General features: G+C 42.8%; 1 protein-coding gene across 1 annotated transcript in view; it reads left to right on the forward strand.

Moving 5' to 3' along the window:
• Positions 1-12,091, forward strand: part of luzp1 (leucine zipper protein 1) — a 48,798-nt gene extending 36,707 nt beyond the window's left edge. Inside the window, exons 7-8 of the mRNA XM_086154736.1 lie at positions 4,562-4,830; positions 6,888-12,091. Coding sequence (XP_086010862.1) covers positions 4,562-4,798 — 237 coding nt within the window. The 3' untranslated portion in view covers positions 4,799-4,830; positions 6,888-12,091. The remainder of the gene's footprint in view (positions 1-4,561; positions 4,831-6,887) is intronic.
• Positions 12,092-15,407: the final 3,316 nt, after the last annotated feature.

The following is a 15,407-nucleotide window of genomic DNA, read 5'->3' on the forward strand; positions in this document are numbered from 1 at the left end:
TTTTGACAGAGGTATTGTTGGACACAGTCAGGAGTGGCAGAGAAGTATTTCAATGGTGCCAGACATGTATGACAGCTGTGGGACAGTGGTGAGGTGTGATGTTGGTGTGGCAGAGGAGTTCAAGGTGGAGATCGGTCTAAGTCAGGGATCAGATCTCAGACCCTTTTTGTTTGTTATGGTGATGGACAGGCGAGACAGGAATCACCATGGACTATGATGTTTGCAAATGACATTGTGATCTGTTGTGAGAGCAGGGAGCAGATGGAGGTATGCCCTGGAAAGAATGAAGGTTAGCCACAGTAAGACTGAATACATGTGAGTGAATGAGAGGGACAAAGTGGAGCAGTGAGGTCCCAGGGAGTGGAGATAAATAACATGGAAGGTTTTGAGTGTCAACAATCCAGACCAGCAGAGAGTGGCGAGAAGAGGTGAAGAAACATATGCAAGGCGGTAGGAATAAGCCGAGGAAACCGTCAGGTGCCATATGTGACATAAGTATCAGCAAGAATGATGATGAAAGAAAGAAGACTGATCTGGAGGTAGCAGAGATGAAGATGTTGAAACCACCCAACACCAGTATGAAGTGTTGGCTTGGGACTCATTACCTTCTTCTGCTCAGTCCCCTCCTCGTATTTTTATCCGTCATTAAAATCTTGGTTTGAAAGAATAGGCCCGGGTGTTTGAGGCCTTCTGCCCGGGTCAGCACCCACCTCATTTCCACCACATAGATGGCAGCTCTTCCTTTTTTGATATAGACTTTTGAGAAGGGGACCGTCTCTTTTCTGTCTCAGCTCATAAGTCTCATTGTCTCCTAATTAGCCTTTAAAAGGAGTCCCTACCCTGCTCTGATGTGGTAAGTCACCAGTAAATGACAAACTGCCTCCATTGTTGTTGCTCCTTCAGTTTTTGGTCAGTTTTTCATACTTGGCTATGGCAATTTCTTAAACCGTTTCAGTTGATTTTGTGGTACAAGGGAATATGATGTTTGATTCACGGCGCGGTCACTTAATTCGAATAGCAATTAGGAAGGATGACTGCCAGAGTGCAAGAAAAACATGCTTCAGATCATTATTGGTCTTATACCATTTCTTTTAGCTAGGCCAATAATGTTGGCTTGTGTTTACAGTACATTTCAGTGGTCTGAGCTGCATCCATTCCCAGGAGGTTTGGATAAATACAGCTGCAGTCAGGACAGTGGGAGGTTCAGGATTAGTGTGTGATTTTGGTGTTAAAGGTTGATAGGATGTTGAATCGTCACTGGCTTTTAGGCTTTTATATGTAGCCACATTGTTTGGTGATAGATAAACGTGACTTGTCTTAATCAGCTGACGAAGTTTGAATGGGTGCGTCATTAGCAGGTATGAATCCAGATGTTATTGTTTCAGATGCTCATTCATAAATGACATAATATAACACGATAAAAGCGTCTGCCAAATGACTGTATTCTATTCTATTCTATTCTGTATTCTACATAAATAAATGGTCATAAATAACAGCAGAAAATAACGTTCTCCGTTCTATCTCGAAATTTCTTTTCCTCATCCATCTAAAGCTGCCATGCGATGAGTGTGCAACAGAAACCAGCTTACAGTAAAGTTTAATCGTTCAATAAGGAGACATCATTCGAGTCCTTGAACTACCTTGGAGTCACCTGATCACTTCATGATTGACTCACCTTTTCAACACCTCAGGAAGAAATTCATGAGATGTAATTTATCCAACATGTCACGGACATATGCGTATATTTTACTTTCAGCCAGATGCTCCTCAACTGTTGCTGCCTGTCGTGTGCCAAGTTTGTAGCTTTGCTGTTCATCATGTGAGCAACTATTCGCCAGTTTGATATTACATTTTATCTGGATATTCATAACGACCAGGACTTACATCGTCCTCAGTTAGGCAAGTTTCATTCAGATGAGGATTCATTTTTGTTTCATTTTTTTTTACTTTTTTTTTTCTGTCCAAGAAATTATCAAAGAACTGATGCTGGAGAGAAACTTCATTTTCGTTTTTGTGTCTGGCAATGAATAGCCTCGAATACAAACATTGAAACCGGAGACTTCTGAATATTCTTTTTTTTTTTTTTCTCACGGCAGTGTGAGACTCTTTGTGCGTTGCAGAATTTTTCCTCATTCAGAAAATATTTCCATGTGTACTAGATGGATTTGTTCAAAAGGAGCTTAAAATTTGTAATTTTGCATAAAATATTCACACAGCCATGAAATATGTTTCCCCCCAGAGGGTTGATGTCTTAACTTTTTGATTAAGCACCACCATCTGCGCAATACTTTATAGCGAAATACCTGCAAAATGATCTCCATACCTACCAGCTTCCCCCAATTTTGTTTGATTGTAGTTTTTAGTCTCTGTTAAGCGCCTTGGTCAACAGTTTTTAATGTGCACTGTAAATTAATTAACTTAATTTAGCTAAACATCACTACGTTAGCATTTCCATTGTGATGATGTTTGCATAGCGATATTAACGTTTTTGCTCAAAGCCCCGCTGTGCCAAAGTACAGCCTGCTTTGATAATAGAGCAGGAGTAGTTACAAGAGGAGTTTACAGGACTCCGTCCAAGACAGGCTTGCAGACCTTTTCCAGACGTGAACGTGCCCGACAGGTCAGTGTTAAAATGCTCTTTGTAGCACTTTCTCCCAGCAGCGGAGTACAGAACAGAGCTGCATTGTAGTACTTCCTTTCCACTATGGAAGCAGGAAACCTCATGCTGTACACGAATGAGCCGTGAACTTATGTTTGGCTGAGGACAGCGGGGCCGATACGGCAAATGAGTGAGATTCCATAACATCCTATGTTGAGTCAAAAACCAGTGGCAGAAAGGTAAAGTGTGGGATCAGAGCAGTTCAGCTATTTTCTCTTGGCCTGGTGTGACCTGCACGGGGGGGGATCCCTGAGCTTAAGTTTGATTGATTCTTGTTTTCTGTCAGACAACAGAAAGAACAGAAAGTAGGAGCAACCCATGAAAAGCAATAAAACAGTGGTTTTGAATAAATCATGACCAATGAACAATTCCTCATCAGGTCAAATGAAGCATAAACCTGCACTTTTCTGCAAGATTTCAACTGGAGTGTCAAGAGCATTTTTGCGTGAGACAAAGGACAGAACCATTTAATCCAGGGATAGAGTTGATTTTTCAGATTTGATGAATTGTGCTCATTAAATCTCTTTGTCGTCATTCTGTATTTTAAACTGGCCTCTCTGGTGTTTCCGGTTGTTTATCTCGAGACCTCGAACTTTTGGAAACAAATGAAGGCGTTCCGTTGATGCAAGTGTGAAACACATTTTATGTTGGTGCAACAAGAATTGGGGCCTTATCACAAGCGAAGAACACTGCTCATATGCGGCCCCCCATTTCTTCCCTCATCACGTCAAGCCATGTTGCCAGGGATGATTTACCGCTCCTGATTGCGGTCTCCAATAAATGTGGGTTTTCAGAGCTGAAGGCATTCATGTGAGAGCAGGAGCAGGTCTGTGATGATGGCAGAAGTTGCTGTTCTCCGTAGATTTATGCTGCTGTGGCACATTAACTTACTTAACAGCATTTATTGTAGGCTGCTGTTTCTCTTGCCCAAATATTTTCTTAAATTAGCTCTCAGCCACATGGGAAAAAAAAGTTCTCCTGGCACACTCAAAACATACTTGCTTTTTATGTATATTTAAAACCGCACAGCTTTTCAAATCTTTCTTTCCTGCTTCGAGTGGAACCGTGAAATATTGTTTCTGATATATTGTTCATGAAGGCGGTTTAATGTGCCGACCGTTCTACGAGCCTTGCAAGAACACCGGAGGTACACTACATAGCGATGTGTCGAAAGTGGTTGGTCCCAGAGCAGTCGCTTTACCATAGATGGAGAATATGCCACTCTGACATTTCCTCCCCTCTGTGACTCGGGCAGGAAGTGACCACACTGAGCACACCTACTCAGCAGCGTTGGCTGGTGACTTATTTCCTGTCTGTTACCCGTGGAGACTGAGACGGGCTGTCCAGCAGGGCTCCATTAGAGCCAATTAGCAAGAATGCATTCTAAAACTGCATCCAAAGCCAACTCCAACCCACCAAATGTCACTAATTATGGTACTTTTTAAAGCTCAAATTACAGGAGTGGGGTGCTGTTTGGGTGTGTTTTGGGAACTACGTCGTCATCTAACGTTCACTTTCTTGGAGAGGGGTTACTGAGGTTGTGAGAGGGGATGTGCCTTTGCCGCCACCAAATTATAAATCTCTCAGCTTGGGGGCATGTTTGTGGTTTTTGGTTGGGGATTTTTCTCCTGGCAGTAATCCACATGGTAGACTTTACTTGTCACACACCAGTTAACATAAACAGTGTATACTTAATGCCCGCATAATAGGAAGACCCAAACAAGGCCCCAAACCCACCAAACAAAATGCCGCAAGCTCCTACACACAATTATGTGTTTTATTGAATGAACTGTTGTAATGTTTCTGACCAGATACAGTATTCCAGCTATAAAACATAAGCCATCAGGATCTAACAATTAAGCCGTGGATACTTTTCTTTGTATCATGTTCAAACGCCTGCAGGGAGCTGATAGTGTAGAGCCCAGCCTGAATGCCACCCATAGTCCGGCCTCCTGGAGACAGCAGACGTCAAGCAGCAACTCACAACACCCGGGGAGCTCCTATGACTGGGCGTCCAAAACGGCGGGAGCCAGAAGTGAGATGTGGTCCAGTCGAGGTCAAGGTTCGGCTGCCAGGTCTGAGACAAAGAGTGGTGCAGGGAGCCGGCCATGGACCCACCGGCAGTCTGAATACCACTAGATCAAATAGATCCGAGAAGTATTTCTGAACAGGTAGTGATATTTTCTTCTTAATCGCTTAACACATGTATGTATGTATGTATGTATGTATGTATGTAATGTGTACAGTGGGGAGAGCAAGTATTTGATAGACCACTGATTTTTCAGCTTTTCCCTCTTGCAAAGCATGTAAAGTTCTCTTAGCAAATAAATTACTTAAAAATCATACAATGTGTTTTTCTAGATTTTTGTTTTAGATTCCGTCATTCACAGTTGAAGAGTACCTATGATAAAAATTGTAGACCTCTACATGCTTTGCAAGTGGGAAAAGCTGAAATTCAGCAGTGTATCAAATATTTGTTCTCTCCATTGTGTGTGTGTGTGTGTGTGTGTGTGTGTGTGTGTGTGTACACATGTTTGTATGTTTATTAAATTGATTCTAAATCTAAATCTCGATCCAAATACGTGCAGAAGGTGAATTGGAGACACTAAATTTCCCAGACGCCTGGATGAGAGAGTGAATGGTTGTTTACCTCTATATACAGTAAGTGATCCTGATCCCGGCTCTTGCCCAATGACAGCTGGGCTCCAGACCACCCATGACCCTGAGTGCCGGATAAACGGTATAGAGAACGGATGAATGGATGAATGTAAAAAACTTCAGTGTAAGTGGTTGAGGCACATTACGACCAACACATTATTGTATAAGCTTCATCGTCCCAAAAAAAAAAACAAGTTGCAGGATTTAGCAGTCACCTGGTTTCAGCTAGTGTCAGATGCTGAAACTATAAGAGTCCATTCCTTCCTACTGCTACTGGTTACTGTTCTTCTGATTTTTGACAATCTTAACTGAGGAGAGAGGGTTTGTTCATTGTCAAACTCTGCAAAACCAAACCAGCTCCAGACTCCACGGTGCCTTTTCAGGAAACAAATCTTTACTGTTAGCCTGTTGCTGCAGTGTTGATATTCTTTCCATGTTCAGGGAGAATTTTCTCCCATCCAGTCCAGGGAGGAGGTGGTGGCACATCCTCACCGACCTCATCCAAGCCAAAGTGAAAATGGATTGTCATTAAATCTTGCCAGAGCTAAACCAGACCATAAACCACAGGATTTGGATCCACTGATACAATGCATTTGTCTGTAATTCAGTGTTTATCATTGAAAACAGATGACCAGAGAATCAGGGCTTCCTGGTAAGCATTCAAATCTCCTTTTGAAGAGATTTTTTTTTTTTTTTTTTTTTAAGGATTTCTCACAGGTATTAACAAACATTTCCTTCAAATGTAGCCAAAATAGGCTGGAATGTAGTTGTCCGTTTTCTTCTTCTCACTATTCAATGTCCCTGTCTATATAGATTTAAAATTTGACCCCTCGGGATTGTATATTCTCTCACAACAGAAATGTCGTCAAGACTTTTTGAGTTTATAGTCTTGACAGTCCTTTTCAGATAGGAAGGAAATTCTCCAGTAATGTTCAGGACACGAGCTACAAGGCAACACACGTGAGATGTTCTGGAGATCAAGTTAGACTGCGATGTTATGGACATGCAGAGGAGGGATTGTGAAGATCTGAGCAGAAGGATGCTGAGGTTGGAACTGCCAGGCAGAAGGCTTAGAGGAAGACCAGAGAGTAGATTTATGGATGGAGGGAAAGAGGACAGGAAGTGAGAAAAGAGGATACAGAGGAATCGCGTCAGATGGAAGAAGTTGATTGGCTGTGGCGCCTCCTGAAGGGAGCAGCCCAAAGGAAAATGAGATGACTTTCAGCACTTCCCATCTTTTTCTTTCCTACAGACATTGACACTCAAGTAATGTTTGTCTTTTAGAATATAGCTTGGTACTCTAAACCCACTCGTATATCAGTGGGCCCATGCATGCAGTATAAGGGCATAAGGTTAAATGTTTTGTGACAAGGCACCTTCCAAGATCAGTATTGTGTCTAAAATAAGGAAAAAAAAAGGAATTTTCAACTTATCATCTGATACATATCTGCCGATGACAGAGTCGAGAAATCGCTCTGTATCTATTTAGATTATTGCATTGTATTCGGAATTGTAAAATCTGACAGTAGAAGCTGATGATTGATCCAATCATCATTTTCGTCTTTTACAGGACTCCCACATCACCCTCATTGGCAGATGAGGGCCTCACGCCAGCTTCCCATCACCCGATGACTCCAGCATCTCCAGCAGAACACAGCTGGCTGCTTGATATCGAACTCTTGAGCGGAAACCGCTCTTCCCTTCTTTTTCCTTATCCAGGCAAAAACGAGCATTGCCTCACCAGCCTATGTATCCTCTTCTGCTTCTCACATCAGATGTATTATAGTGTAATCATGGACCTTGACAAGGGAGAGGCTGGCATGCTGGAGACGGTCGGAGATGTCCTACGTGCCAGAGAGGGAATGAAGAGGACGGGGGACTCGAACGATGAGGACGCCTTCCTCAGAGGACCACCCCGATCGCAGCCGGATAATGTCGCTTCTGCATCGAACCTGAATATCCACCTTTTCCCGATCAGTGAGCCCCTACCTGATAATCAACGATGCATCTTCATCTCAAAAGGATCACGTATTTATTTTGATGTGACCAAAAAAAATAAGTAGGAAGTAAATGACCAGATATTAGCTTGGCATTGATGTCTTCTTGAGACGCTCTTACTGGCTGGAATGAAATCTGCCAGGCAAACACGTGCAACTTTTTACCATTAGCTTTCGATTATAGTCGTGTTCATGCGTCCAGGCTTGTATGGGCCTCAGACTGGGTGTCATTTGGTGTTACATCTTGAAATGAATGAAGAGCACTTAGAATGTCGCGACTGTTTCTGCACACTTAAAATGAGCTGCAGAACCGTCCTATTTCGACACACTCAAAAAACCAATGCGTACAGATTACAATCATTTGTAATTCGTATCCTGTTCTCCATTGTTTCTCCCTTTCTGACATAAAGACGTAGTTTGCACGCAATCAAATACGATGCACATGTAGGAAAGATCGGGGGGAAGAGAGGGTGATGTTTATAATTTCAAACAGTGATACAGTTTCCACAGTGCTTTGTTTTAATTCCACTGCAAGTGTCCTAATTCAAGCATATCGAGAGGAGTTTGTGTTTAAACTGAACATTGGACTTTGGATTACCAGCAAGTCTGGCCTGGAGGGGCTGACATTTTCACTGCTGCTGCAAATACTGTGTTCACGCCTGCCTGTCATTGGGGGGGACTTTTAACCACAAGGAACTGATAGTCCAGCTTGTATGTGACTGGGTTCGCTGTGCGAATCGCCTCATTTATCTCCCATTTCTCATTTCTATAGTTATTTTGTTACTTTGTGCAATGTCACACTGACCGTTGGTATAATAGCAATCTGTCATTGGTGGGGGGGGCAGCATTAAAAAATATTTAGTCACAAAATGAGATTAAATCTGGTGCAGACCTGTGACGGAAACCTCAGCATTATTTGGTAAGACTCTGTAGATAGATTTGAAGTAGAACCCAGAAGATTCACTGCAGTACGTTGGGCATTAAGCCGACGAGGAAATGGAGGAATGTTGCCAAGAAATGCAGCTGTGAACGACCCATTACCGAGCGGCTTGACACGTCAATTCAGCAGGACTTTGGTCTTAGTACTTCTGAGCAGATCACAAACTGTCTGCTTCTGCCGGAGAACTCTTATCTGGTTCTTCTGCTGTTTTGGATTTTCAATGCTGTCAAGTCGGACCCTGCTGGGAAGGCAGGCGAGAATGCTTTCATCACTTTACCGGTGGACGTTTAGCTCTCATATTTATAAGTCTTCATGTATATACAGGTTTCTTTGAGCAGGTCGCCGCTGCGTCATTTCACTGTTTGTTCGACGAAGAGATTATATGCAGTCAGTTTTATCCGTACAAAAAAACAAAACAAACATGGAGTTGACGTCATGTTTTCCTCCAATTTTACCTTCAGAGCTTGCAATCACCGATGTTCAGTTTCCCTGTTACTTCTATTTTCTAGAAATATCTACGATCATTGTGCCTTGAGATACAAAGATAGAGTAAATTCACAACCGTAGTCTGTCATTGGAGCAGATAAATGTATTTAAATGCTGATTATATCATCTACCTTCAAGAGATTGTTGCATGGAACGCTTTGGTTAGAGTGGAAAAAGAGGGAACGACTCCCTGATGTATGTCAAAACACAGCTTTTTTTTTTTTTCCCTCCCCATTTTGAAGCCAGCTTCAAAGTACCCTTTTAAAAGAGTATAGACCGCACCGCCCAAAAAGCCTTGTCCTCTGGATTTGTGTCCGAGTCACAGGGTGCAGAGCAGCCTCGGAGAGGACTGCCATGTGGCCTCTTCATGGCTTTATGATTGAGAAAAACCAGGCCGTTCCCAGTTCTCAGTGCCCACGCCAGGACTTGATCATATAGTCCTTCTATGCTCTCTCTCAGAGCCTTCTCTGTTATTGTTTCTGCCACCGCTCTCATTTACCCCGAGAGAACGCCATCTTTTCAACCGATTCCAGTTTTCCTTTTCGTATTTCAGAAAGGCCGATTGTCCTCCCTTACTCCGTTTCTCTGCATCCGCCCCGGATTCCCATGGAAAGGGGAAACTGCAGTCCGTGTGTGCGTGTGTGTGTGTGTGTGTGTGTGTTTTGTCAGTCCAGAGAGTTGTTTTAATCAAGACAAGTGAGCCGTCATTGGATGATGGTGGCAGTTCTCCAGGTAGCTGAAAGGTCAGAGGTCAGGGCTGCATCTAATCTTGTCTTTATCTCTCGACTCAGGGCATCAAAATACAGGAGCCAGGAAGACGGGCAGCTCGGCAGTGACGTCCGCTGCGGGGTTATTAAATTGAGGAGGGTGTCACATATCTGCTCATGCCAGGCGCTGCGCACATTGGGTGTCCAAGTGGGTTATTAATACGTAGGCCAGGTTTAAAGCTTGACACACGAACTGGTGTTCTGATGGTGCTGAATCAGAGTTGGCACGCAGGTGTGGAAATGTTTGGGTTGTGTATTTTTTTAGTATTCAAGGCTGACATCATTGTGGAGGTCAGGATTTCTGCTCCCCCTCACCCCCCCCCCACCGCTTTACTCCGCCCAATAAATAATCTGCTCGTCCGCAACGTCCCCTCTTAAAACCTCCCTGTACCAGAACGGAGGGTCCCACGGAGACCCCGGTTTTATGATATGTTCAAGGAAAGCGGGGCTTCTCAAAGTACAAAGTTTAAAACCATCCTGTGCTACGCACATCCCCTTTCTTCCTTTCGGGGCCGTGGAGTCTCCTCCTCCCCCTCCCCCGCCCAGCTGGACTGCTGGCGAGAACGAGACCTCCACCTTGGCTGGAAACATTGTTCGGAGATGCGTTTTGCGGGATGCGCTCACACATTACAAGCATTTTCCGTTGCTCCCAGCGACGAAAGCATGTGCGGTGTTGACAGGACGGAATGTATCGACGGGTCACCTGGGGCTGCGGCGCGGATGGCTCCAGGCGGGGGTTTCGCCGCGGGGTGGCGACGGTCAGTTCTTCTCATCTGTGGACGAACAGCGCTTTCGTAAAAAGCATTCGTTAAATGTGAGAAGCTCCGATTGCCGTCGGAGGATCTTGTCAAGAAAACCCCCCACTTTCCTATTCCAGCTGAAGAGTTAATAGAAAAATCCCCTTATGTTCTGGTGTTTTATGTATAAACAGCCATTATTTTCAAGTAATTATCCCCCCCCCCAGCCCACCCCGTTTTATAAAGTAGACTAGAATGTACTTAGTGGAGATTGGAGTGGCAAGGCATAAATGGCTCTGGGGCAGTGAGCAGGCTATTGTCCTCAAAGGCCTCTATTGTGAAACCAGGGTCATGGTGTCATTGGGTGGCATAGACTGTAATCTGCACTTAACCAGCACTTAACTTCAGGACCTCAAACGACTAATGCCCCCTTATTCCCCTTTGTCAAAATGTTTCATGTCCCGGAGTTCGTACCCTCAACTCAGTAGCCGTGTGCTGAATGTAACAGTCGGATGTGTGTTTATTTGCACCAGCGAGGTTAGAGAAACTGTTTAAGTATCATTTCAGCGGATCATGAGACGTCATTGGTGGGAGTTCGGCGCTGCGAGTCCGGTTCGCATTTCAGCTGTACGTCCGGAGGCCGGCGTGTGCCGTGCCTCCGTCTCAGCCTTGTAACATTGTGCCAAAATCATTCCACTGTCCCCTCCAGTTTACAGTGGCGGACGGTGCCAGTGTTTCCCCGGTCAAATACCCTTTCTCCAAGATACTGACAGGGGAATATTGGATTTGAGGTTTTTTTTTGTTTGATTTCTGCTTATCTGTGTTTTATTTCTTTGTTAAACAAAAGATGTCTTATTTTGGAAGTTATATCTGATAGATTTTATTTAAGGAAAATCTTGTAATTTTGTAAAGTGGGCCTTATTGAAATATATTATTTGTCCATTTTGATTTTAAGATTTGTTTTTTTTTTTTTTGTTTGTTTTTTTTTTTTTGCAAGATAATGTATCTTCCTCTGTGTTATTACACTCCTGGAGAGTATCTCTTCCTGTATGTGGTTTTTGTTATTTTAAAATGACATTTCTCAAAACCTGGATACATGATGACACAACGTGGATCAGAGGGAGGCCATCGGAGAGCAAGAGCGGGGCCAGGCTTGTGTCATAGCCAGTGAAGTATGAGCGCTATGTGCATTTCATCAGAGACGAGCGGGGCCGCAGTCACTGAGCTCTTCGCCATGCGTTATCTGGGGGGGAGATGGCTCGGCGCTCCGGCCTCTTCCTCTCGCTCTTTGCACCCCCTCGCTCATATATTCAGGGTTTGTACATCCTCCGTGCTGTATGTTTGTAAGCACTGCCAAAGAAAGAAGCGTGCGAGCCGCCAGATGCACAAACACACATGTATATAAGCACGCACGCGCGGAATCCAGAAAAAAAATAATCTTGTAGGATTTAAAAGAAAAAAAAAAAAAAGCATGTAACGGCTCGGACATAAGATCTCCAGGCCTGTGTGTTCACACCCGAGGGGGGCGCGTAGAATCCTCTGAGAATAAATTCATTGTATGTGCCGAAGGAGACGGGCGGACAGCTGTGTCAATCACAAACATGTATGGAACAAAATCAAATCAAAAGGGTTTTATGATTTATTATCGTTGTCTGTTTGACAGCAACATGAGTTGGAAGAAGAGGATAGGCTTTTTGTGTCGTTTGTTTTTTTTTTTTTTTTAGGCTTAATACATTGTGCATGTTTTAACATTACTGTGGCCGGCGCACTCTGCATGTAGGTCTCTTGAAGCTGCCAACTGTACAGCAGACCGTATGTATTCTAATAAAAAAAATCAATAAAAAAATAACGTATTTGTAACACGTCTCCATATCGGATCTCGTCGGTGTGTGTGTTTGAGGAAAATCCAAACATACACGTGCATTGATTTTTACCTTTGTCATCATGCCATGATGAAGAAAGAGAAATAAATATGCGTTAATCAAAGCTTCAGATATACTGAGTTCAAGTCGATGAACACCGAACAATATAGAAAATGACTGAAGGAGTCTCTCGGATGAGGCTTGGATTACAAGAATTGGATTACAACAGACAAAAAGCTACTATAATATCATGCGGCAGTGACCAGCTTAAATGTTAATCACTTTCCAAACAATATACACTGCTCAAAAAAATAAAGGGAACACTTGAAAAACACATCCTAGATCTAAATGAATGAAATATTCTTATGAAATACTTTGCTCTTTACACAGTTGAATGTGCTGACAACAAAATCACACAAAAATGATCAATGGAAATCGATTGTATCAACCAATGGAGGTCTGGATTAGGAATCACACTCAAAATTAAAGTGTAAAAACAAACTCCGGGCTGATCCAACTTTGATGTAATGTCCTTAAAACAAGACAAAATGAATCTGTGTTGCTTCCTGAGTGGACACTATGATTTCACAGAAGTGTGACTGACTTGGAGTTACATTGTGTTGTTCAAGTGTTCCCTTTATTTTTTTGAGCGGTATATATTTAAACGCCCACTGACAATTTCCCATTTTTATTTGTATCCCCCTCCTGTGTTTCTGGACCGCTTTCCCAACTTCTTGAACATCAAACTCGTATCTCATTTTCGCTCTCGTCTTCCAACATCTAGGATAATGGTGATAGCTGCTGACATTTTGTGCACTTTTCTATGAGGAACAAGAGATTCAAAAACTTAAATAATATAATGGTTAATATAACAGTATATATTTATCTGTGTATTTAACTTCAATGATATTTAATGGTTGACACTGGATGTTATCAGTGTTGATCCACCATAGAACTGCCTGTGTGTATGTGTGTGTGTGTGTGTAAGCAGGAGGGCAAGCAAGGTATATTTGAAGCAAACCGCAAGCTGTAGTGGAATGCAAAGTCAGCAAACACAACCTCTTTAAAAAGCTACGCCTCATTATTTCTTTGCGCAGGGAGATTTATATTTTTTCACATTCGGCCATAGGATTGCTGCCTGATGGCGGCCTGTTCATTTTCATTCAAGTCAGTGTTGCTCATTTTGCACCTTGATTTTTTTCATGTGATTTAACATTTTGATTTTTCATTAATCCGCTTGGGTTCCCAGCCGCCTGGTCGGTTTCCCTGCGTCTCCCTCTCCGGGGCCGGGCAGGTATGGGCCCGTCGCAGCCTCCTGCTTTTTATCTTTCTTTCTAAAGACTTCTATCAATAAACTGAGAGACCCAGATTTTCCAGAGCTAAGTCACACCTCTGGATTAAACCATAATCTAATGGCTTTATTTAGATTATATCATTCTTTGAACTTCCCAAAAGGGTTCCTGCCATTTGTGTAATACGGGAATAACCACCTATACAATGTCAGCCAAAGAATATTCGGTTGATTTTAATTCTCCCTTTGAGGATTGCGGTTGTATCTACACCGGAAATATTAAGAAGTCATTAAAATGTTAATGTTATCCTCAGATGAATGCAGCAAAAGTTTATTTTCTTATTGAAATTCTTGGCCAAAAAAAAACATCCGAATTATAGTCACAGAAAGTTTTTTTTTTTTTTTTTTTACACAATTTCATCAACATTTTCGTACACAGTAATTGCTTTGAGATTGGATTTTGTGATTTTGATGATTGAGAGCCTTGTCATACGCGTGTGATGTCCAAATCAGACCTTTATTCAGGAATTTTGAATAAAGTTTTGAAATAAAAGAACCCATTTAATTTTATAAATCCCATAGCCTCACTGTAACTGGCTGATGTGAATTGCAAGTGTTGGATGAAACATGAAACCCCGTCAAAGGATAAGTTTAAGAATGCAAAGGATGTTTCCACCGGGCCTCAGCAGGAGCAGCAGAAGCGCCAGGTGTCACGGATTGAATTAACATCCAGTATTTAACACTGTCAGCAACACCTGCGCCTCCTCGGCGTCAGGGGATGCTCGCAGTGAGAATTGAAGCATTAACGGATAATATAATACAGGAATTAGGCAGGAAATGGATTTCAAGGGTTAAGTGTGGGATGTGTGCGTTAATCTGACCCCCATTCCGGTTTCAGGGAGGTGCTGCCCCGCCTGATACACTGGTGCCTGCTCAGATCCTGGTACTTCTGAGCCTCTGCAGCCTGACCTGAATTAGTGCTGACAAGTCAAGCGTGGATGTGGCTCAGTGGCGCCTCCGCTGGCGGGAGGAGCCGCAAGGAGGACCAGGGTTCAACACCTAACCTTATCTTAGTGAATCTTGAAGGGACCATTCTGATTTTTAGCACCCCAGTTACCTATTCCTGGGTGTTCGTAGGATGGACGATAGGGACGATTACTGTAACTGATGCTGAATGGAAGGAAAGTACCACGGCTTAGAAATATTTGAAAATGTAATTATTTGACATGTTACTGCCACGAATGGGTGGTGCGGCATTTAGCACTTCTGCTTCACAGCAAGAAGGCCTTCTCGCCCAGCGACTGGGATAGGAATGAATGAATTACTATCATCAATGTGATGTTGATTAAATAATGGCCATGTGGGGGCAAGTAAATCTGCCATTGAATTATAAATGTTACAGGTAAAATAGAAAGAGGATATCTAAAAAAAACAGCCTTTTTAGGGGGACAACAAGGGAATGTTATTTATTTATCACATGTTGATATATTCTTGACTGATGAGTTGTGCAACTTTAAATAAATTTGGCTAATTTAGCAAAAAAAAAAAAAAAAATTATGTTTCCCTAAATCTTCCCCTGGTATTGCCAGAGGGTGTGTTTTCACTGTTCACAACCGAACACACTGGAATATAAAGTAACATCACCTGGCACGATGACTTGCCAGGCGAGGACTCCTATCGACGTGTCACAAATCTATCGTATTTTTCCATTCAGGTCAATCCAGCTAATGGCAAAGAAGGGTGATCTTCTTTCAACAGGACAGAGTCCTAGAACTGCGGTCCTGATGCTGCCGGCATGCTGATGCCACAGGTACTTTTGAAAAACTGCAGGAAAAACTAATATTTTAGCTACCCCAACTGTTGTCAGGGCTTCCACATAAAAACTTCTTCCTCCTTGGACTGCCTTCTCGTTACATAGTAGGGTTCTTGAGGTTGACCGAGCTGTGTTATTATACACAAAATACAAAATTCCTGCCTTAATCTCGTATTTGGCTAGGAGTATATGGGTAA

This window comes from Fistularia commersonii, chromosome 1 (genome assembly GCF_037954325.1).
Source record: "Fistularia commersonii isolate RoL2024-O1a breed Wild chromosome 1, RoL_Fcom_v1.0, whole genome shotgun sequence".
NCBI lineage: Eukaryota > Metazoa > Chordata > Actinopteri > Syngnathiformes > Fistulariidae > Fistularia > Fistularia commersonii.